We start from the raw sequence: 25,246 nt of genomic DNA on the forward strand, positions 1-25,246 counted from the left end.
AACATAAAATATTTAAAACTTACCTTAAAAGTTCACCAATTGACCACCACACCTAATACAAATGATTCCATTATTTTTTTTTTTTTTTTTTTTTTTTTTTTGAACATACATTTATAGACCATACTTGATATTAATTGACCCTAATACTATCACCCTGTTTATTTATTTTTCAAATTTTTGATTACAAAAATTTAAATCAAAATTAACAGAGAGTACTTCAGATCTGGACAAAATACTAGGTTTGAACCAATTAAATCTTTAAGATTTCCTCTATACTCTTTTTCATCGATTAAGAGAAAACCCATAAAGAATTTAGTATAACAAACACCAAATACAAATATATTACTATCATCATTAAATTCGAGTAAACCTGAAATATCTTCAATATTAACTTGACCACTAGTACCATATATTATTTTAACATTTTCATTCACTATTGGGTCAATTGTATTATACCCTTTTCTTTTAAATTCTGACACCATTTGATTTTTATCTTTCTCATTTTCACATGAAATTAATAATTGAATGATTTCCTTTTTCTTTTTCTTTCTCATTTTAATTATTGAATAATTTATAATATTGGTTACATCTTCAATTTCATTTTTTATTAGATTATAAGATTGAAATTTTATTTTAACTAATAGAATAAAAGAAAAAAAATATTATTATTATTATTATTATTATTATTATTATTATTATTATTATTATTATTATTATTATTATTATTATTATTATTATTATTATTAGTTGGAGTGTATGGTTTTGGTTTAGGTGGTGGTGGTGGTGGTGTTGGTAGTGGTTTTGATGCTGGTTTTGATAGTGGTTTTGATGGTGGTTTTGATGGTGGTTTTGATAGTGGTGGAGTTGATAGTGGTAGCGTTGGTATTGATGGTGTTGGTATTGATGGTGTTGATGGTGATATTGGTGGCGTTAATGGTGTTGGTATTAATGGTATTGATGGTATTAATGGTTTTGATGATGTTGGTATTGATGGTGTTGGTATTGATGGTGTTGATGGTGTTGATGGTGTTGATTGTGATATTGGTGGCGTTAATGGTGTTAATAGTGATGATGATGGGGACAAAAAAGAAGCTAATCCGGCTGTTGGTAAAGGAAATTCAAATGATTCGTTTAAAGTATTTTGAGATTGGTGGTAGTGGTGCGATTGAAATACTATTTTGGTTGCATCAGTTACGTCTTTTCTATCTGTTATAAACGATTCATGGTTTAGTTTTATTCTTTTTGCATTCACTATATCATCTGGATTTATTAAATTGTTTTTTTGTGGTGTGATATTTTTAACTGGCGTTGTTGTAGTGGTTGCTGAGGTTGTTGTTGTTGGTGTTGGTGTTGTTGGTGTTGGTGTTGTTGGTGTTGTTGTTGTTGTTGTTGGTGTTGGTGTTGTTGTTGTTGTTGTTGTTGTTGTTGTTGTTGTTGTTGTTGTTGTTGTTGTTGTTGTTGTTGTTGTTGTTGTTGTTGTTGTTGTTGTTGTTGTTGTTGTTGTTGTTGTTGTGGTTGTGGTTGGCGTTGATTTTTGTATTGTATTAGAGGTGATAGTTGTTGATTGTGCTTGCTAAAAACTTGCTGGAAACTGTGATTGATTATCTTCTAATTTTACTGTTGGAATTGTTGTGTTCGTTTGGTGGTGATTCATCATTTAAATTTAAAAATGGGAAGGGGATTTTGCCTCTTTCAAAGAATGAACCTAAATATTCAACAAGTAAACTTTAAATGATATCAAATATTTACTTTTTTACATAATATTTAAAAAATAGCAAAAGGTTTGTCTGAGTTTACATTGTTATTTCCTTTGGACAACTTTAAGTCGACTTTCCTCGCTTCCCATCGATGTGCCTCGCTCTGTCTGCTCTGTTGCCAGCCTGGACCTTGACTCGGTCATTATCAACTTACTTTCAATCCTTATGGACTCAAGGTATGTCGACACCAACGTAAGTGTGGATCAACTCTATGCGTCGTTTTCCCCAATGGTCTTAACAATGCTCTCATCCTCTCCTCTAACGCACCTCAGCAAGAGGTTATAGATAATCGCAACTAAATCCTGCATACCAGACAATAATATTCAAATCTATTTAAAACTTTTTTTATTTGATAATAATGTTTTTATGGGAGATTTTTCTTTTATTTTGAAATTGACTTTTTTTTTTTTTTTTTTTTTTTTTTTTTTTTTTTTCTGAGATTGAAAATTTCAATGTTTTGATAATTTTTTGAAGAATAAACCATCAATCATTTATTGTTTTTTTTAATTTCAATTTTTAAAATACCTATTAGCAGTTGGATACCAATCAAAAAACAAAAGTCAAAAAATTATCAAAACACCGAAACATGTAACTGATGCAACCAAAATAGTTTTTCATTCACACCACCACCACCACCACCACCACCAATCGCATAATACTTTCAACAATCACTTGAATTTCCTTTACCAACAGCCACATTAGCAGATTCATTTAAATCAAACACCACATTATTTTCTTCTCCTTCTTCTTTGTTGCCATCATCATCAACACAATCAACACCATTAACACCACCAATATCACAATCAACACCAATTAAAAATATCACACCACAAAAAAACAATTTAATAAATCCATATGATATAGTAAATGCAAAAAGAATAAAACCAAACCATGAATCATTTATAAAAGATAGAAAAGCCAAAATAGTATTTCAATCACCCCACCAATCTCAAAATACTTTAAATGAATCATTTGAATTTCCTTTATCAACAGCCACATTAGCAGATTCATTTAAATCAAACACCTCATTATTTTCTAAATCTTTTTTTATTTTATTGTCGGCTTCGTGATTGATGATGATGACGACATATTTGAATTGTTTTAAAAAAAATCTTTTTTTTTTTTTTTTTTTTTTTTTGAATGGAATAACGCAATTTTTAGTTGCTTCTTCTTGAGATATATCTCATTTTATTATTAAATATTTTACAGGTGCCTTTTAAGGTTGTGGTTTTTTTTTTTTTTTTTTTTTTTTTTTTTTTTTTTTTAAGTTGGGGGTGTAGAGTGTGTTGAGTGATGTAATATATTTATTGAGGTTTGATGGTAATGTTACTGTGAGTTCCAGTATTTGCTAAATCTTTCAAGTTGCAGGGAGATGATGTTTTTTTTTGTATTTTAATAAAAAAACCTGATGGAGTAAATAAATTTTGATTTCATATCAATGCCCGGCTAGCTCAGTCGGTAGAGCGCCAGACTCTTAATCTGGTGGTCGGGGGTTCGAGCCCCCCGTTGGGCGAAATTTTATTTGTAAGGATATTAAAGTCGAGGGATCGACTCCATAAAAATCAATGACTATTCACCTAACTTCCTATGAGACTTTTAATGTATATATTGGTTTAGTCATGATGGTTGAACCTGGTGTACTAAATATTAGGATTGCCTATAATGAATGATATTGAACTGTTTATGTTAAGATGATGTCACTTGCAGAATTAATCAAAGTTTTATAGTGAAAAGTCAAGTTTATCTGTAAACGTAAACTTTGAATAGAAAATTTTCTCCCCCGTTCTTAATAGTTCTTCGATCACCAGTACAAAGAGAGTTGGTGATAATAGAGTTTTGGTTCGAAAATAACTAAAACTAAAGATGTTTAAATTGTAAAAATTGAAAAATAAAGTTGGTTTTGATTCACTCTTTAGAGTATTATTATATAATATTAATTGTATGTTTACTTTATAAAGTTGAATTTTTATTAAACAAGATTCGAACTTGTGATCTAACTTTCCAATTTTTTAAAAACTGTACGAGACCATCAGGGGTCGAACCTGAGACCTACCGGTTCGTAGCCGGTCGTTATATCCAACTAAACTATAGTCCCTTTGATATTTCTTGAAAAAATTAGTTTATTAAAACCTATTTCTTATCAAGGAGAAGCAAATAATAATTGCGTTATCCAATTCAAAAAAAAAAAAAAAAAAACCTATTTCTTCCAAATTAAAAAAAAAAAAATCTTTTGTTTAAAGAATAATTTCATTGTCCAAAAAAAAAAATTTTTAAACAAAAGATTTTTTTTTTTGGACAATGAAATTATTCTTTAAACATTTGTCCTAATTTTATTAAGAGTTTTAAGGCCTTAAAAGTGTACACTTTTTAATTTAAGGATATTATGGTTTTTTTTTTTTTTACAGTATTCTACTTGAATTGATTTAATAAACCAAATAGTAAATAAATAAATTTTAATAACCTAAATTACTATTAAATTTAAAATTTTATTTAAAATTTAATTTAAAATTTTTAATTTAAATACACCATGGTGACCAAAATTTTCACTTCCGTTAATTAAAAAAAATCTTTTTTTTTTCATTTTTTTTTTTTTTTTTTCATTTTTTTTTTTTTTTTTTTGAATTTTTTTTTTTTTTAAAAAAAAAAAATAAAAAAAAATTAATAAAAAAAAAAAAAATAATTTATTGATTGTTGTGGGAAAAAAAAAATAAATAATAAAGGCAACAACAACAACAACTACAATGTCATACAATAATAACAGCAACGAAGCTGAAAATTATTTTGAAGATTTCGATGCTGCCCCATTAGATGAAGATGCGCCATATGATGATGATGAAACATTTGGTGATACAGGTCCTCTAAGTATGTATTATTTTTTATTTTTTATATTTTTTTTTTTTTTTTTTTAGTAATAATACCAACAATAATAACAATAATAATAATAATAATAATAATAATAATAATAATAATAATAATAATAATAATAATAATAATAATAATAATAATAATAATAATAATAATAATAATAATAATAATAATAATAATAATAAAATAATAATAATAATTAATAATTTTAAATAAATAATAGATGATGAATGGGAAAATCAACATACTTTATTATCAGGAGAACATGAATCATTCTTAACACAAAATAAATTAAGAGAACAATCAGACATTCAAGAAGGTTATAGTAATGGCGTTAATCAACATAACGATGAAGATGAAGATGAAGAAGATTATAATACTTACAAACAATCTAGATTTACAAATGGTGGTAGAGATGTTAGACATTTTACTCAATCTTCAACTACTACAACTACAACAACAACTAGTACAACAACTACTAAAACTTCATTAAATAATAATAATATAAATAATAATAATATAAATTTAGATGATGATCATGGACAAGTAAATATTTATTTATTATTATTATTTTTGATAAAAAAAAAAAAAAAAAAAAAAAAAAAAAAAAAAAAAAATTATTAACAGCTATATTTTTAAAAAATGTTAAATTATTATTACTTTTTAATTTTAAAAATTTAGTTGGATGATCATTTAGAATCAGTATTTAAGATTGTGGATGATTCAAAAGATAATAGTAATAATAATAATAATGATATTAATAAAATAATGGGATTAATGGGTGGTATTTCAGTCAATGGTAATGTTGATAGTGAGGGATTATCAAGTAAAGGATTATCATTATCAGATATTGAAGCAAAATTGTTTGAACAACAACAACAACAAAAATTACAACAACAACAACAACAACAACAACAACAACAACAACAACAACAACAACAACAACAACAACAACAACAACAACAACAACTTGATACAACAACAAATAATACAATAACAACACCAAATACAACACCAACTAAAAATAATATAAAAAATAGTTCACCAAGAACTTCAAATGCAAATGTACACAATAATAATACTAATAATAATAATAATATTAATAATAATATTAATATTAATAATAACAATAATATAAATAATAATAATATAAATAATAATAATAATAATAATAACAATAATAATAGATATCCAAGATCATTAACTTTAGGTGATATGATTGTTGGTGGAAAACAACAAAATCAACAACCAAATCAATCACCAAAAAAATATATAAATAAAAATCAAATTAAAAATTCTGGTGATAAAAAATATATGACTGCTGAAGAAATTCAAACAATTAATAGATTACAAGCTTATCAAATTCATTTTACAAATCCATTTATTGAAGATTATTATTATCAAAGATATAAAATTAGTAAAATATTATTATTTTTATTATTATTTTTATTATTATTTTTTTAAAAAAAATTACTATATTTATATTAATAAATTATTATTTTTTTTTATTTTTTTTTTTTAAAATAGAACAATTAGGACCAACTCATAGTCATACACCAATTTGTGATTCAACACCAAAAACAACACCATCACCAAAGAAACCAATTGGTAATTCAACAGATCCATTGACAGGAGCATTAGGTAGAATTCCATCACATTCAATTAGAGCACCAAGACAAATATTACAAGTTATTCTTAGTGAAGAGAATGGTGGTTTACCAACAGAGGAAAAGAATCAAAATAGTGATCCAACCATTAAATTAATTATTGAATCTGCTTATAATCATATTTTAGATTTAGAAGATATTAAAGAATTGATTGCAAACACTACCGACCAAACATTATTACAAGAGTATCAAAGTAAACAAGAACCAGTCTCAAAGGAACTCTTCAAATCATTATATCTCGACCCATTCCCATCATTTAAATTTGAATCACCAACATTACCAACTCAAGAACCAAATCAAAAATGGCCATCCGTTTGTCATGAGGATCTATTGTTTGTATCGTTATGGGTATTTGCCAAGGGTAGAAAACTCTTGAAAAGAGCATTCCCATTGTTGAATGATAAGCAATCGCTCTCTGGTCTCTTTGCAGTCTGTAGAAATCTTCCATTGCTCTTGTTGCTCCATTTACCAGAGGGTTCTGAACAATCGACTGAGGCTATCTATAAAACCGTTTGTAAATGGATTATGGAAGTACCAATTAAATTCTTTATCCTTGGTTTCCACTTTTTAGTAAACTTTAACCAATCGAAATTCATCGTTAAATTATTCCAAACCAATGAAGGTCTTCAAGTGATTAATACATTTTTAACAAGAGGTTTCTTAATTTATGATCAAATGTATTTATCTCAAAATCAATTAGCACTTGATCCAATGGACCTTGAACAATGGAGAGATGTTTTCGATCGTTTCTTTCAAAGAATTACTGGTAGTTTTCAAATTATCTTTCCTTATACTCAACAACCAACTTTAGAATTAACTCAAATATTTCAATTATTAATTGGTCATTGTAATGAACAACAAACTCAAATTTTTCATTTAGAATTAGGTAATATTCAACAAAAACAACAACAACAAAAACAACAACAACAACAATTCCATCATCAACAACCACAACAATTCCACCAACAACAACAACAACAATTTAATCAACAACAACAATTCCAACAACCACAACAATTCCAACAACAACAACAACAACAACTACAACAACAATTTCATCAACAACCACAACAATTTCAACAACAAATGAATCGTTAAAACATATCTTTAAAATATAAAAAAAAAAAAAAAAAAATCAAAAAAAAAAAAAAAAAAAAAAAAAAAAAAAAAAAAAAAAAAAAAATAATCAAAAAAAAAAAAAATAAAAATTAAAAATAAATTAACCAAAAAAACCTTTTGGAAAAAAAAAAACATAAACTGTTTTACATAACTATAAATAGAATTTTTTTTTTTTTTTTTTTTTTCTTTTCTTTTTTTTTTTTTTTTTAAATTTTTTTTTTGAATTTTTTTTTTTTTTCATTATTTTTTTAAAACTACTATGAAAATGAAATTAAAATAAAAAAAAAATGAAAGATCAAGATATTTTAAATAAAATAAAACATTTATCAATAAATGATAATAATAATAATAATAATAATCCAAATAATCCAAATAATCTAAATAATAATAATGAAAATGAAAATGAAATTTTAAAATTATTATATAAAAAAGAAGAAATCATAATGAAAAAATTAGATAATACAAATAAATTATTTGAAATTGAAAAAAATAATTATAAAACTTTATTGGAGATATTATATAATCAAGAATCTGATAATTTACTTATTGAACAACAACAACAAAAAGATCTTCAACAACAACAGCCATTACAACAACAATTACAACAACAAAATAATAATAATTTTGATCAAATTGAATCAATTATAAATACAATTGGACAACAAGAAAATAGAATTCAATTTGTTTTTAATCAATTACAATCAATAATAAATAATAATAATTATAAATTAAATAATTATTCAATTATTAATAATAGTAATTTAAATAATTCAAATAATAATAATAATAATAATAATTCAAATAACAATAATAATAATAATAATAATGAATATAATATAAGGAAATCAATTGAAAATTTAACAGAATGGTGCAAATATTCAAATCAATTATATGAAATTGAAAAATATAATAATGTAATTTTAAAAGATATAATATTTAATAAAAGTAAAGAAAATTGGGAATTAGAATATCAAACTATAAATAATAAACAGGCTCAACATTATTTAGATATTCAATCAATTAATAATTATTTAAATTGTTTAGAAATTATTGATGATAAATATACTTTAACATTTTATTATAGTTTAAATAATAATCAACAAGCACCAGAATTATTACAACAACAACAACAACAACAACAACAACAACAACAACAACAACAACAACAACAACAACAACAACAACAACAACAACAACAACAACAACAACAACAACAACCTGAGCAACAAAATCAACATGAAGAACAACAAGAAGAAGAAGAAGAAGAAGAAGAAGAAAATAAAGAAGATTATATTAATCCAAATAATCAACAAATTGAAACATATGATAGTATTTTAGATGATGATGATGATGATGATGATGATGATGATTATGATGATCATGAAAATTATGAAAATTATGAAAATAATAATAATAGTAATAATAAAGAAGAAAATTTTAATAATAGGTATCAAAATTTTACATTTTTAGAAAATAATAATGATTTTGATGAAGAAGAAGAAGAAGATGAAAAATATAATCAATCAATTATTAATAATGATTCACTTCAAAATATGTTAAGTTCAACATCAACACTTTTATCAAATAAAGAATTAAATAAAAGAATAATTAATAATAATGAATTTGGTATAATTGAAAATCGTAATAATAATAATAATAATCATCATGATGATGATAATAATAATAATTTAATAACTAATGAATATTTAATAAATAATATAATTAAAGATTTAATTGATTTATCAAATGATTTAATTGAAGAAGTTGGTAGATTAAAAGATGATAATATTCAATTACAAGAAAATTTAAATAAAATACAACAAATAAAACATCAACAAGAAGAAGAATTAGAAGAAGAATTTGAAGAAGAAGAAAATCAAACAAAATTAACATTATCATCATTAATTGTGGTACCACCAATTAAAAAAAATATTAAAGATTCAATTGAAAATATTACGAATATAAATAATAATATAAATTATTCAATAATTAAAGAAAGGGATGATTTATTAGTTAAAGTATTTACAATGGAACAAGATATTTCACAATTAAATATTAAAAATGATAGATTACAACAAGAAATCATTGAAAAGAATTTAAAAAATTTTCAAAGAATTAAAGAATTAAATTTAATAAAATCAACTACAAATGAAAAGAGTGAACGTTTAATTGAATCTTTAAAAAAATTATGTGATTCAAAAGAAAATACTATAAAATATTATAAAAAAGAGAATCAATCAATTCAATCTCAATTTTTAAAATTAAAAAATCAATTATTATTAGAAAAACAATTTAATCAAAAAACTTTACAAAATTGGGATGAATTACAAAATGAATATAAAAAATTAGAATTAAATTATAATAATCTTTTAAATTATTATAATAGTACCAATAATAGTAATAATCTTTTAATTAATTTAAAAAATAATTTTAAATCGTCAATAAATAATAATAATAATAATAATAATAATAATAATAATTTTAAAAATTCTTTAATTTCATCATCTTCTTCTTCTTCAACAACAACATCACCATCATCATCTTTATCAACATTATCATCATCATCATCATCAAATAGTTTTAATAATCAATTACCAGATTCAATTGATATTTATAAATCAAATTCAAATAAAATTAAAGATTCTTTAATTTTAAGTAATAATAATCAAATGCGGCATTCAACAAGATATAATAATAATAATAATAATAATAATAATAATAATAATAATAATAATAATAATAATAATAATAATAAAAATAATTAATTTTAATATTAAAATAAAATAAAATTTTTTTTTTTTTTTTTTTTTTTTTTTTTATTATTATTTGTAAATTTTATATCTCTTTTTTTTTTTAACAACCTTTAACACCACCACTAATTGGAACTTCACGACAAATACCAGATTTACATTGATAATTATAATCACATGTAATTGGATTACCATCATTTGTTAATGGTATACATCTTGGAATACCATTTACCCAAGATATTAAATTATTTGATTGATCACAATGATCACATGAATCACCCGTAAAACCTTGAGCACAAATACAATGACTTTTATTTAAATTTGAATCAAATAAAATTTCATTTAAACCTGTATTAACATTAATTCTTGAAATTTTACCATTTAATGAATAATAAATGAAATCATTATAATATTTAAAAGAAGTTGGTAAATCTGATAAAATAGTTTTCTTTGGTCCAAATGTATTTGATAATGAAATTGAATATAATTTTTTATCAAATTGATTTGAATAATATAAATCACTTGTTGAAACGTCAAATTCTTTAATTGTATATGCTTTACTTTCATTATACACCATTGGTAAATCACGAATATATCCACCATTACTTTTTGGACTTAAGCTACCTTTATAAATTACATTTGTACCATCATAAATATATAAATCACTACCGTCATCATTACCACTGGTGGTGGCGGTGTTAATGCCATTTGATTTCATTTCAAAACATGGACCATTATATAAAGTTTCACCTAAATCATTATATTTACCAATTTCACCTTTAAATATTTTATTTGCATATGGCCAACATGTGTATTGAGTATTTGTAGATTGTTTGAAAATGAAATTACCAATTTGATTCCATGTTAATTCATTTCCAATTGTATTATTTGTAAAGAATATATTACTTGTTGGACCTGCTATACGTCTTTCAATATCGATAACAATATTTTGTGATTTCGAATCAACCAATTGTAATAAACCAATAACTTTTGTATATGTTGTTTGACCAAATAATGTATTTTGTGATTTTAAATAATTACCATTTTCATTTACCTGGGGTTGAATTGGTACTGAAACTACTCTTGGTTCAAATTCATCACTATATTTAATTGTAAATAAAATTCTACCATTCTCTTTATCTATATCAATTCTTTGTCCACCATTCTCTAATAATGTTGCATTATTTTTACATAATGTAAATGGTGAATTACCACATGACCCATTTGAATCACAAGATGATGTATATGAAATTATACCAATTAAAATTAGTAATAATAATAATAATTTCATTTTTTTTTTTTTTTAAAAAAAATATTATTATTAAAATTAACAAAATACTTTTTTTTTTTTTTTATTCATTTTATAGTTTTTTTTTTTTTTATTTCTTTTTTCATTTCATTCTTTTTTGTATACATATGAAATTATGTAAAAGTGTGTTGTATAAATTTGGAAAAATAAAATAAAAATAAAAATAAAAAAAAAAAAAATAAAAAAAAGAAACACACCAGATTTAAAAATAAATTCCAGATTTAAAAAATTTCTTCAAAAAAAAAAAAAAAAAAAAAAAGTTGTAATTTTAATATTATTATTATTATTTTATATTTTATATTTTTTTATTTTTATATTTTTTATTGAATAGTTTATTATTATTATTAATTTTTTTATTTTTTAAAAAAAAAAAAATAAATAAATAATAATTTAAAATAAATATTTTTATTCTCTCTCTCAAGTTGAACAACCTTTATTACCACCAGATAAAACAATTTCTTTACAAATTTTAACATTATATGGTGAACATTGATAATTAAAATCACAAGTTATTGGATTACCATCAGAAGCTAATGGAATACATCTTGGTATACCATTTACCCAACTAATAATATTTTTTGAAGTATCACATTGATTACATGATGAACCAGTGAAACCTTGAGCACAAATACAATGACCAACAGTTGAAGATGAGTCAAATAAAATTTGAGGTAAGTTATCACCATTGGTGGAAACTCTTACAATTTTACCACCTTGTTGATAATATAACCAATTATTATGATATTTAAAAAATGTTGGAATGAAACCAATATCTAATATAACTTTTTTTTGATTTGTTGAAGATATTAAAACTTGATAGATTTTATTATCAGATTTACTAGTGTAAAATATACGATTAGATGAATCATCAACATCGAAAATACCCATATTTGAATCTTGGAAAATCATAGGTAAACTTGAGATAACTGCATGTGGACCGTTTAAATTACCATTACGAATTGAACCATTACCGTCTTGGATCAATAATGAGCTTTGGTAAGCTCTAATTGCAACTACTACACCAGAATATAATTGGCTACCCAAATTATTGTATTCTCCAATTTTACCCTTATAAACACCATTGGTGTATGGCCAACAAGTCCATTGTATATTATTAATTTCATCAAATATGAAATTACCTGGTACTGTCCATGTTAATTCATTACCAAATGTATTGTTTGAAAAGAAAATATTGGCTGTTGTACCAGCGATTCTTACACTTCTATTGATCACCATTGATTTTGAAATTGGTCCAACATATTGAATTAATCCTTGAATGATTTGGTATGTTGATTGACCATATAATGTTGAATGACTAATTACGTCATTTCCATTACTACCATCAACTGGAATTGATACAACACGTTTTTCAAATTCATCTGGATATTGAACTGTAAAAAATAATCTACCATGAACTTTATCAATATCAATTCTATTATCATATTGATCAATTACAGTTTTATTTGTTCTACATCTTGTATATGGAGTATTACCACATTGCCAATCATGTTCACAACTACAATTAATTAATAAAATTTTACATAATATTAAAATTGAAATTAAAATTAAATTATTAATTTTCATTTTCATTTTTTTTTTAATTTTTTTTTTTAATTTATAATATATATATATATTTTTTTTTTTTTTTTTTTTTTTTTTAAATAAATAAAAAGATTAATAAATATTTTATAAATGAATATTTTAAATTAAATTATGAGAATAAATTTTTTTTTTTTTTTACTCTTTTATAGTTAATTTAAAATATTTTTTATATATTATATTTTTTTATTTAAAAAATTAAAAATTTATAAAAAAAAAAAAAATTAATCATTTAAAAAAAATGAATAAATTAACAATAGATTGTTGTGGGGTTAGTATATTTGTGTCAAAATATAAAAATTAAAATACTCACTAATTGGTGGTTAAAAAAAAAAAAAAAAAAAAAAACCAATTCACCGATTACACACTTTTACATTCACATTAATTTTAAAGTTTATGATCTAAAAAAAATTACAATTTATCCAAAAAAAGAAATCATTTTAATTTTATAAATTTTTTTTGTTGTATATGAATCGCCATCAATTTCTAAAATGTTTTTTACACCATAATAAATTTTATATATTTATTTTATTTATTTATTTATTTTTTAATTTATTTATTTATTTTTTTTTATTTTTAATAAAAACAATGTTTTTTATCATACAAAATATAAGCTTTTATTATTATCCATTGAGTAAAAAAAAAAAAAAAAAAAAATTTATAATAAATATAAAAATAAATAATAATTAAAAAAAAAAAAAAAAAATAATTAAATGGTAATAAAAAATATTTCAATTATTTTTAATTAACACATTCAAATTGAAATTATATGAGTTTGTGTTTATAGTCTATGGTTTACTTAAAGTTTTATTTGATTCAACTTCAACTAATGGTAAAAGAATTTGTGATCAATTTTTCACTGGATAATCAATAAATCAAAGTGATACTTTAAAAATAATGTAATAAAATTAAAATTAAAATTAAAAAAAAAAATTAAAAAAAGGAAATAAAAACTAATTTTTTTATAAAAATAATATTTAATTTAATTTAGAACCCAATAGAATAGAATAGAAAACATTTTGGTATATCAATAGACAAACCAATAATATTTTGATGGTGTGAAATATTGCTCACAAATTCAATTTCCTATTACAATAATTTCAAAATAATCAAATTTTTTTTTTTTTTTTTATTTATTTAAAAAATTAACACCTTTTACCAATGTAATAAATTTTTTTTTTAAAATAATTTTTATATTGGGTTTTTAATTGATTGTAAATAGAAAAAAAAATAATTAATGATGTGTTTTTTTTTTTTCTATTCATTAATTTTATCATTTTTTTATTTTCCCTTTATCTTTATTTTAAAACAACTGAATAATACTTTTTTTTTTTTTTTGTTAAACAATAAAAAAAAAAAAAAAAAAAGTATTATTAAAATATAACAAAAAAATAAAAAAAGTATTACTCAGTTGCGAACAATAAAAAAAAAAAAAAAAAATTTAATAAAAAACAAATTTCAAACCAATTTTAAAATAAAAATAATAATTAATAAATAATTAATAAATAATAAATAAATAATAAATAATTAATAAAAAATAAATGAAAAATAAAAATAAATAATAAAAAAATAAATAAATAAATAAATAATATAATTATTTATTATCTTTTTAATTTTCTTTTAATTTTTTAATTTTTATTTTAATTAATTTAATAAGAATTTTTATGAAGATGTGGTGTATTATAATATTGTAAAGCTTCAGCATAATTTGAAGAATGTTTTGAATCAATTACTTCACAAGCTTCTAAATACTTTTCAATATATTTCTTATGTAATGGAAAAGTATTTTTATTTGTAATAGCTATTTGAAATCCATCATAATAAGTACGTGCTAATGGCATAATTCCAGATGCATATTTTTCGCCCATTTCAATTAATTCATCAACTTTTTTTAATGATTCTCTAATATCATCCTCTGTACGAATTGGTAATGTAAAAATTAATTCATCCAATTCATGACCTTTTTGAATTGAATCAATGATTTCTTTATTTTTACAAATACAACTACTATCACAATTAATATCCCATTTTGGTCTAATAACAGATTCTCTAACATCTCTAACCTCTTTACTTGATGAAAAATCATTATAAAAATAATATTGAATTGAAATCTCTTCACCTTCTTGAATATCTTTAATTGCTACCAATATAAATGAATTTAAATCTGGTATAAATTTATTTGTTGCATTATTTCTACAATCATGATTAACTCTTGCTAATCTAATACCTAAATTATCACCACCTTCTTTTGTAAAAAATGAATTTAAATCCCATCTGTTATTTTTCATAAAAAAAAAAATAATAATTAGTAACTTCCAACCCCCCCATATTTTTCACACATAAAAAAAAAAAAGTCAAATTTAAAATTAAAAAGCATGGGTGTGGGGAGTGGGAAATTTTTAAAAATATATTTAATTACTTTTCTTGTAATGTGCCACCATGTGGCATTAAAGAATTTATAAATTCAAATGGTGTTTCTTTAATAGTTCTATAACCTCTATCAACCATAATTTTTGTATGTTTTGGTAATAATCTTTTTGCAAATACACCTAAACCTTTACCTTCAGTTTCTTTGACTTCCCAATCAATATCTTCTTCACCAATATTATCTTTACACCAAATTTTATGTGATTGTCCTTTACTTGTCCAATCACTAACTTGACATTCTCTTGAACAATATGTTCTACGCATACATCCTGCACATTTTTTAATTTCATCTCCTTCAATACTTTTAAGGCAATATGCACAATGTCTTGTCATTTTTTTTTTTTTTTTTTGTTTCACAATATTTTTTTCGTTTGGAAAAATAAAAAGTGGATTAAAAAAAAAAAAAAAAAAAATAAAAATAAAAATAAAAATAAAAAAAAAAAAAAAAAAAAAAAATGACAAAAACGAAAATGAAAGATTTTTTTTTTTTTTTTTTTTTTTTATTTTTTTTTTTAATTTTGATTGGTCGCTTTTATCTCTTTCAAAATTTCATGATCTTTTTGTAGTCATTTTTTTTAATTTTATTTTATTTTATTTTATTTTATTTTATTTTATTTTATTTTATTTTATTTTATTTTATTTTATTTTATTTATTTTGGAAAAATTTATGGGTCCCATAAAAAATTAAAAAAAAACAAAAATATTTTAGTTTTTATATTTATTTTTTAAGTGAAACAATTTCTTAAAATATGATAAAAACTATTAAAAAATAAGAAATTGAGGAATTTTATTAATTTATATTTCTTATTTCTTTTCTTCTTGTGTTAGTATTTCCGATTCTTCAGGTTCATCGCATTGTGTGACATCAACTGGTTTTAAATGAATATTACCAATGATATTTCTTATTTCTTTTCTTCAGATTCATCTCTTTTCTTCAGAGTACCTGGTGAAAGTGGAAAAAACGCGAACTTTTTTTGTATCGATAACGGATTTTGGAAAAAAAAACGAACTTTTTTTTTTTTTTTTTTTTTTTTTTTTGAATTGGATAACGCAATTATTATTTGCTTCTCCTTGAGATGCTAGATCTCATTTTATTTTTTTTTTTTTTTTACAGGGTCTTTTTGATTAAAACATCTTTTTTGTCCAAACTTTTTTCTAAATCTTTTTTTATTTTATCGTCTGGTTCGTGATTGATGTTTATGACGTATTTGAATTGTTTTTTTTTTAATTGAGTTTTATCCACAATTTCGCTTATTTTTTGTAGGCATTTGTGTTGCTTAATATTTGTGGTGTTGTTTGTGATTTTCATTTTATTTTCTTTCTATCTTTTTTATTTTTCTGATTAACTTGGGTTTTTTTTTTTTTTTTTTTTTTTTTTTTTTTTTTTTTTTTTTTTTTTTTTTTTTTTATTTATAGAAAGTACTGAGTGAATTATTGTATTTTTTGAGATGTTTAGGAAGTTCTATTGCGGGTGTTGATGATGATTTGTGACACCCCTTGTCCTGTTTTATCAATTGGTGCGTGGTGTGTTATTTTGTTTTTATATTGTTGATTTATTGAGTAAATTTTATTTGTTTTTATATTTGTTTCAGTTAGAAGTGCTGCGTCCAGCTTGTTGTTGTCTAAAACGGTGTTTATTATGCTGGCAGATTGGATGGTGTTGGATCCTTGGACGTTCCAAACACCTATTCTTATTGTGTTTTTCTTTATAGTTTTATTTGGGGTAGATTTTTATCTACCTTTTGAAGTTTCTGGTTTATTTTGTCTTCTAACTGATCTTTACTTTGTTCATTGTGTTGTTGGTCTTGTGTGTTTGTGGGGTTTTTTGATTTATTGATTTGTTTTAGAATTTCCTTGTTGAAGTTGTCTATATCTTCATCCATTTTTGTTTTTATGCTTTTTTGTCCATATTCACCCAATTTTGGTTTGACTGGTGTTTTGTTGGTCTTGTTTGTTTTGTCTTGTTGTTTCTTTTTTGGTGTGTTTAACAATTTACTTGGTGAATCGATAATTTTCGATGGTGTACCATAGGTTGGGCTGAAACTCATGATATGTTTTATTGGAGAGGAGAAGAACCATTGATTTGAAGGGATTGAAAGTGGGAATTCTATTTTTCTTATTGCATCAGTGTTTGGGCTGGTGAAGTCGAAGATATCATTTGCCTCTCTAAGTTTTTCTTCCGTTGTTAGTCCCTTTGTTTCGCCGTGTTGTTTTATTGGTGTATTGTATGGAGATGGTGGTTCGATAGGTTTTTCTGATTTTGTTTTAATTTCTTGATTGTTTATCGATTGTGTATTGATCTCATTCTCTATTCTTGTTAGTTCATCTACGTTTTCTAGTGATGCTTCTATTACCTTTTGAGCTGTATCATCTAGGGCCATAAATGTTTATGTGGAGAATTTATACATATAATAAATAAATCACTGTTATATCTTCACCGCCACATTCATTCCTCTTAATTTTACCCTTTTTTTGCTCATTAAAGCAAGGGCTATCGTCCTATATACTTTTCAACAATGGCTGATGATCACTCAACTGAATTACAGTTAAATCATACAGATAACAACACGACCAATACAAATAATACCTCCACAACCTCAACAACAAAAAATAAAAGTGCAAAAATCGACACACCTAAAAAACAAACCCCAACAAACCAACTCTCACTAAACAAAGGACTTGATAATCAATTAGATATCATTGCACCTCCATCAATCACAAGACCACTCTCTTTCTTAGAAAAAAACAATAACACCATCAACATTAAGTGTTACTTTAATCAACCACACATCCGTGAAGAATTAACCTCAAAAGATGACACAAGAATTCAACAAATTCACAAAAACATTCACAAACTCTTCGAAGATATACTGTCGCCATCAGCATTCAAAATAATTGGTGCAACTGCCTTCGTAAATTGCAACGTTGATAAATTAACTTCAATAATCAACCTTCAAAACCAACTTGCACTAAATATCGACAAACTCAACTATAGATTCGATATATCATCAAATGATTATGCAATCATTAAAACATTCATTAAAACGTACTCACCCAAACATGCAAACGATGCAATTACAAACAACCTCACTAAATTCACCAGTTGTACATCAATTGAATCATTTACTGTCACATACTCATATGCTGTTGCGTTTAAAAGCTACATTATAACATATCATCTAATTGATCACACACACAACATTATTGATCAAAAGATCGAACAACCATCTGGTATCACAAGATATATCAAAGCTGCAACACGTAGTGTCACTAAACACAAAATTCAACATGCAAAAAATGCAGATATGGCAACAACTATAAAAAATGCCATCACAAACCCAAACATGAACAAAAACAATCAACCACCAAAAAACAACATTAACACCCCACCAATCAACGAAATTGCAAATTCCAATCGCAATAATAACTCACTTCAAAATAGTGGTTCAAAAGCTATACTAAATGAATCACTTGATATTAACAATCAATCCCAAAACAATAATGAAATTTCACACAAAAGTGATTCTTCAAATAATAATAACGGGAAAAACTCTTTATCAATGAGCAATCCAACCGATCCAACAATTGTACCACAAAAACCTCTACAATCTCAACCAAACAAACCAAGTGCACCAACTCCAAATACAATAAATACAAGAAGAAGCAGCAATGCCCTGACTACACAACCAGTCAATACTGGTGCTGCCAAACCTAGTAAGGTATGAGCTCAAAAATCAACTTTATAACATGGAATTGTAGAGGATTCACTGAAAACCCAAACAATCAACACAATTCCTACCAAAAAGCTGTTGACACACTACAACTACTTATATCAAAACTTCCACCTCGTCCAACAATCTCAATACTCACTGAACTCAATTCATCACCATTACAACTTAAACATGATTTTCCCGATCACATCATCTCTGTCACCAAACGAGGAAATGGTGTAATCATCATTAACCATAACCCAAACACACTCAAACTCAAACACATATCAACAATTGATGGTAGAGCTATTTTAGCAGACGTTATATTTCCAAATCAATTACCAATTGGTATTCTTGGAATTTACGCACCAGCATCAAATAATACCATCAAAAAGAATTCATATGCAACTTCACTACAAACACTTCTCCACAACCACTCAACAAACCCAATACCAAACCAATCCCAACATGTATCTATTATCGCAGGAGATTTCAACTGTATCCACAACGACAATTCACTATTAGATGATATTATCCAATCCTACACATACCAACACCATCTAATTGATCAAGGTGAATTTAAAAACACTCCAACTCATACACATGGCAACAGATTAGATAGAATATATACTCAATACAATAGAATAGACCCTGAAAATATATATACACAAGTCCACCAAATTCCATCTTCATTATCAGATCATAATCCAATATCAACAACAATTTCTTCACCTTTTCAAATAAATAAACATAAGAAAAGATGGATATTATCACCTGGTACTGCAAATGACCATGAAGCAATCAATATTATCAATCATTTAATAACTAATCACAATAACACATCAATCAATCAATTTACAAACTGGTCAAAAGTAAAATCAAAAATTATAAAAACTCTAAAAAACTATCAATATAACAAAGACAAACAAACTCAACGTGCAAAACAAATACTATTAGAAAAAGCAGCAAAATTCAAACATCTTGAAGAACAATGCATCGCTGAATACAATATTATATGTAACAAAAACAAACTACATCAAAACCACACAAACATATTAAAAAAACATATAAATGGAGAAATACCTAGCAAGTATCTATCAGCAATACTAAACAAAAGATCAAAAGATGCAAAAATTGAATCAATCCAATATGGTAACATCATTACATCCGACCCCGACCAAATTGAAAATGCGTTTGTTGAATTCTACACAAATCTATATAGCTTACAAATATGTTGTCCAATTACTCACCAGCTCATGCCAAACACATGGCCCATCATAAAAAATGAATATTGGAATGGTTTAGACTCACCATTTATACAAGATGAAGTTGAAGCTGCAATTAAAACCTGTAACCCCAACAAATCACCCGGTCCAGATGGCGTTACAAATGCATTCTACATTAATCATTTAAACCAAGTTAAACCAATTCTCACTACATTATTCAACGATATACTAGAAAATCCTCACCACATCACAACAGAATTCACAGAAGGTCTTATACACACAATATACAAGAAAGGCAACCCCTTACTCATATCAAATCGTCGTCCCATTACACTTCTAAACACTGATTACAAGATCCTCTCAAAAGTAATCAATGCACGTCTTCTGAGAATACTTCCTTTCATCATCAACAACAACCAAACTGGTTTCGTACCCCACAGATTCATCATAGACAACATCATCAACATCAATGAATTAATCAACTACCTCAAATCTAAAAACCTCCCTGGTATCATCACACTATTTGACTTCTTTAAAGCATTTGATTCTATCTCTCACGATAGCATTAAAAGAACATTAATTCATATTGGTATACCAATAAAATTAATAAATTTAATCCACAAGCTATTATCTGACTCACAAGCAAAAATTTCAATTAATGGTAAAACGACCAGAAAATTCGATATTAAAAGAGGTGTAAAACAAGGTGACCCAATCTCAGCCACTTTATTTGTAATTGTAATTGAAATATTAGCAAGAACAATAAATGCAGACAATTCAATAATTGGATTACCAATTTCACCCAATCCACAAATTAAAATCAAATTTACCCAATTTGCAGACGACTCTACAACATACAACATCAACTACGAACAACAACAACAATCAATCAAACATTTCGATAATTTCTGCGCTTCAACATCATCATCTTTAAATTTTGACAAAAGTGCAATAATAGAAATCAACCCCCACAAAATCACTGATAAACACATAATAAACAACATTCCACAATCAAAAAGAATTCCAATAACCAAAAAAGATCAATCAGAAAGAGTTCTTGGCTATTTCTTTAATCATAATGGTTTACATAGGAAATTACCAGAAACAATGAAAACACTGATTAAATCATTAGTGCTATGGAAAACTAGTGGCACAACATTAAAAACAAAAACAACCATCATAAACACCTACTCACTATCACCAATAACATATTTATCATACCTTGAAGAATTTACAAAAGATGAAGAAATTCAAATTAATAAATTAATCTCATGGTTTATGAATTCTCCCGCAAATTCTGAATCACCAACTCTCGATACCAATTCCATTGAAAACAACACATCAACCATCCATTCACGTGCAAAAATACCTTTGATGTGTTATGATAGATCATTAAAACCATTAAAAGAAGGAGGTTGGGGTATGTGGAATATCCAATTACGACAAGTTGCTCAAAAGATTTGGATATACAACAGATTTTTACAAATGCATAAATCTGCAAACAATTCAATATACATGATAAGTTGGATGGATCAAATCATCAACAAATCAATCTCTTCTCCATACCTTATAAAAATAAAAAAAGAATGGGAAAACTATGCAACTCAAATTGGACATCTAAAAGATAAAGTTCAAATCCTACAACCAATAATAACAAAAAACCAAACCTCTCAAACATTAAACACAAATAATATTTCACTACCACCAACACTCAAAGAAATCTACTCGACAATACTAAACAATCACCTATGCAAATCAAAAGACTATATTGGCAAGAAATATTCAGATCTACTTCTTACTTCGCACCAACAATCAATACTTCTTTTATGGAAATACACATACGACCAACTTTTTGTCAAAATTCAAAAATTAAAAGATCCAAAAGGCCGAGATACAATGCAAAGATTCCATGCTAGATGTCTTCCGATTAATCATCTACACAACAAAGTTTGCCCCATTTGCAACAATGAAATGAATAATGATCCCTATGGTCATTTGTTTTTCAATTGTCAGCACACAATCAACTTCATTAACCACGACAAATTAAAATATTTTATATATAAAAATTGCAATGGAAACAAAAACTGGTCACTAACAAAAAACCAAACAACAAAATTATACACACTCATCTATAAACCACAAACAAACAACAAAGCATTTAAACCAGATCCAACTATCAATATTAATTTTCATTTTGCAGAAAACGCACAATATAAAAAATACAGGTTCAACTGGAATTATATAAACACAAATCTTGATCTAGTCAGAACACATGCATATTGGAACATAATCTCATTAGTTATTCACCAAATATGGATATGGTTATGCAAATCATTATTTGACATCAATATAACTCAATCAATTGATAATTGGAACAACCAAATAAACAACACAACACTAGATTATGATATATTAAAATCAAAATGGCACAAGCTAATAAGATTGGAATATTCAAGAACTTTATCAAACTTTAACCAATACTCAATTAAAAACAACCTCACAAAAACTCAAAAAGAAACCCAATGGTCCGAAACCATCAAAAAATTTAAAAAAGAATGGAGCATAAACACTAATGAACCAATTCCAACAATTACACCACCAATTAATTATTAACTACCTAATCTAAAATAACATACTATTTTAAATTCACAAAAACTAAAAAACCTAAAATAAATAAATAAAAATAACATACTAATTGTATACTACAATAGTTTATTTATATCAAAAAAAAAAAAAATTTTAGTATTACCAAAATACACCGCTTTTAGGTAAAAAAAAAAAAAAAGTATTACCAAAAGAATAAGTTAAAAAAAACCGAAAAAAACAAAGAAATAAACGAGAATTTATACATATAATAAATAAATCACTGTTATATCTTCACCGCCACATTCATTCCTCTTAATTTTACCCTATTTTTGCTCATTAAAGCAAGGGCTATCGTCCTATATACTTTTCAACAATGGCTGATGATCACTCAACTGAATTACAGTTATATCATACAGATAACAACACAACCAATACAAATAATACCTCCACAACCTCAACAACAAAAAACAAAAGTGCAAAAATCGACACACCTAAAAAACAAACCCCAACAAACCAACTCTCACTAAACAAAGGACTTGATAATCAATTAGATATCATTGCACCTCCATCAAATTCACAAAAACATTCACAAACTCTTCGAAGATATACTGTCGCCATCAGCATTCAAAATAATTGGTGCAACTGCCTTCGTAAATTGCAACGTTGATAAATTAACTTCAATAATCAACCTTCAAAACCAACTTGCACTAAATATCGACAAACTCAACTATAGATTCGATATATCATCAAATGATTATGCAATCATTAAAACATTCATTAAAACGTACTCACCCAAACATGCAAACGATGCAATTATAAACAACCTCACTAAATTCACCAGTTGTACATCAATTGAATCATTTACTGTCACATACTCATATGCTGTTGCGTTTAAAAGCTACATTATAACATATCATCTAATTGATCACACACACAACATTGTTGATCAAAAGATCGAACAACCATCTGGTATCACAAGATATATCAAAGCTGCAACACGTAGTGTCACTAAACACAAAATTCAACATGCAAAAAATGCAGATATGGCAACAACTATAAAAAATGCCATCACAAACCCAAACATGAACAAAAACAATCAACCACAAAAAAACAACATTAACACCCCACCAATCAACGAAATTGCAAATTCCAATCGCAATAATAACCCACCTCAAAATATTGGTTCAAAAGCTACACAAAATGAATCACTTGATATTAACAATCAATCCCAAAACAATAATGAAATTTCACACAAAAGTGATTCTTCAAATAATAATAACGGGAAAAACTCATTATCAATGAGCAATCCAACCGATCCAACAATTGTACCACAAAAACCTCTACAATCTCAACCAAACAAACCAAGTGCACCAACTCCAAATCCAATAAATACAAGAAGAAGCAGCAATGCCCTGACTACACAACCAGTCAATACTGGTGCTGCCAAACCTAGTAAGGTATGAGCTCAAAAATCAACTTTATAACATGGAATTGTAGAGGATTCACTGAAAACCCAAACAATCAACACAATTCCTACCAAAAAGCTGTTGACACACTACAACTACTTATATCAAAACTTCCACCTCGTCCAACAATCTCAATACTCACTGAACTCAATTCATCACCATTACAACTTAAACATGATTTTCCCGATCACATCATCTCTGTCACCAAACGAGGAAATGGTGTAATCATCATTAACCATAACCCAAACACACTCAAACTCAAACACATATCAACAATTGATGGTAGAGCTATTTTAGCAGACGTTATATTTCCAAATCAATTACCAATTGGTATTCTTGGAATTTACGCACCAGCATCAAATAATACCATCAAAAAGAATTCATATGCAACTTCACTACAAACACTTCTCCACAACCACTCAACAAACCCAATACCAAACCAATCCCAACATGTATCTATTATCGCAGGAGATTTCAACTGTATCCACAACGACAATTCACTATTAGATGATATTATCCAATCCTACACATACCAACACCATCTAATTGATCAAGGTGAATTTAAAAACACTCCAACTCATACACATGGCAACAGATTAGATAGAATATACTCAATACAATAGAATAGACCCTGAAAATATATATACACAAGTCCACCAAATTCCATCTTCATTATCAGATCATAATCCAATATCAACAACAATTTCTTCACCTTTTCAAATAAATAAACATAAGAAAAGATGGATATTATCACCTGGTACTGCA

The 25,246-nt window shown here is 25.4% G+C and overlaps 9 protein-coding genes and 3 non-coding genes across 12 annotated transcripts; 4 read left to right on the forward strand and 8 right to left on the reverse strand.

Moving 5' to 3' along the window:
• Positions 1-191: 191 nt before the first annotated feature.
• On the reverse strand, positions 192-554 carry DDB_G0268468 (hypothetical protein; the record flags this gene model as incomplete). The annotated part of the gene is made up of 1 exon (XM_642579.1): positions 192-554. The coding sequence occupies one exon, from the start codon at positions 552-554 to the stop codon at positions 192-194; it is 363 nt and encodes a 120-aa protein (XP_647671.1).
• An 83-nt stretch (positions 555-637) lies between these two features.
• DDB_G0268242 (hypothetical protein) lies at positions 638-4,338 on the reverse strand (the record flags this gene model as incomplete). The annotated part of the gene is made up of 4 exons (XM_642580.1): positions 638-1,573; positions 2,716-2,798; positions 3,811-3,862; positions 4,282-4,338. The coding sequence occupies 4 exons, from the start codon at positions 4,336-4,338 to the stop codon at positions 638-640; spliced, it is 1,128 nt and encodes a 375-aa protein (XP_647672.1).
• On the reverse strand, positions 1,783-2,065 carry srpB. The gene has a single exon.
• On the forward strand, positions 3,198-3,270 carry tRNA-Lys-CUU-1. Its single transcript has one exon. It is a non-coding gene; the product is annotated as a tRNA-Lys (tRNA).
• Positions 3,779-3,852, reverse strand: tRNA-Arg-ACG-2. The gene has a single exon. It is a non-coding gene; the product is annotated as a tRNA-Arg (tRNA).
• Positions 4,339-4,498: 160 nt separating the features above from the next.
• On the forward strand, positions 4,499-7,387 carry DDB_G0268244 (hypothetical protein; the record flags this gene model as incomplete). The annotated part of the gene is made up of 4 exons (XM_642581.1): positions 4,499-4,619; positions 4,846-5,168; positions 5,304-6,039; positions 6,150-7,387. The coding sequence occupies 4 exons, from the start codon at positions 4,499-4,501 to the stop codon at positions 7,385-7,387; spliced, it is 2,418 nt and encodes an 805-aa protein (XP_647673.1).
• A 308-nt stretch (positions 7,388-7,695) lies between these two features.
• Positions 7,696-10,173, forward strand: DDB_G0268246 (hypothetical protein; the record flags this gene model as incomplete). The annotated part of the gene is made up of 1 exon (XM_642582.1): positions 7,696-10,173. The coding sequence occupies one exon, from the start codon at positions 7,696-7,698 to the stop codon at positions 10,171-10,173; it is 2,478 nt and encodes an 825-aa protein (XP_647674.1).
• An 88-nt stretch (positions 10,174-10,261) lies between these two features.
• DDB_G0268248 (hypothetical protein) lies at positions 10,262-11,449 on the reverse strand (the record flags this gene model as incomplete). Its single annotated transcript, XM_642583.1, has 1 exon — positions 10,262-11,449. The coding sequence occupies one exon, from the start codon at positions 11,447-11,449 to the stop codon at positions 10,262-10,264; it is 1,188 nt and encodes a 395-aa protein (XP_647675.1).
• Positions 11,450-11,884: 435 nt separating this feature from the next.
• Positions 11,885-13,057, reverse strand: DDB_G0268250 (hypothetical protein; the record flags this gene model as incomplete). The annotated part of the gene is made up of 1 exon (XM_642584.1): positions 11,885-13,057. One exon carries the CDS (start codon positions 13,055-13,057, stop codon positions 11,885-11,887), a length of 1,173 nt encoding a protein of 390 aa, XP_647676.1.
• Positions 13,058-14,715: 1,658 nt separating this feature from the next.
• Positions 14,716-15,826, reverse strand: DDB_G0268252 (hypothetical protein; the record flags this gene model as incomplete). Its single annotated transcript, XM_642585.1, has 2 exons — positions 14,716-15,340; positions 15,486-15,826. 2 exons carry the CDS (start codon positions 15,824-15,826, stop codon positions 14,716-14,718), a joined length of 966 nt encoding a protein of 321 aa, XP_647677.1.
• Positions 15,827-17,199: 1,373 nt separating this feature from the next.
• Positions 17,200-17,874, reverse strand: DDB_G0268606 (hypothetical protein; the record flags this gene model as incomplete). The annotated part of the gene is made up of 1 exon (XM_642586.1): positions 17,200-17,874. One exon carries the CDS (start codon positions 17,872-17,874, stop codon positions 17,200-17,202), a length of 675 nt encoding a protein of 224 aa, XP_647678.1.
• A 924-nt stretch (positions 17,875-18,798) lies between these two features.
• Positions 18,799-25,104, forward strand: DDB_G0268608 (hypothetical protein; the record flags this gene model as incomplete). The annotated part of the gene is made up of 4 exons (XM_642587.1): positions 18,799-19,012; positions 19,255-22,727; positions 23,567-24,272; positions 24,515-25,104. The coding sequence occupies 4 exons, from the start codon at positions 18,799-18,801 to the stop codon at positions 25,102-25,104; spliced, it is 4,983 nt and encodes a 1,660-aa protein (XP_647679.1).
• Positions 25,105-25,246: the final 142 nt, after the last annotated feature.

Source organism: Dictyostelium discoideum, assembly GCF_000004695.1.
Source record: "Dictyostelium discoideum AX4 chromosome 1 chromosome, whole genome shotgun sequence".
Taxonomy (NCBI): domain Eukaryota; phylum Evosea; class Eumycetozoa; order Dictyosteliales; family Dictyosteliaceae; genus Dictyostelium; species Dictyostelium discoideum.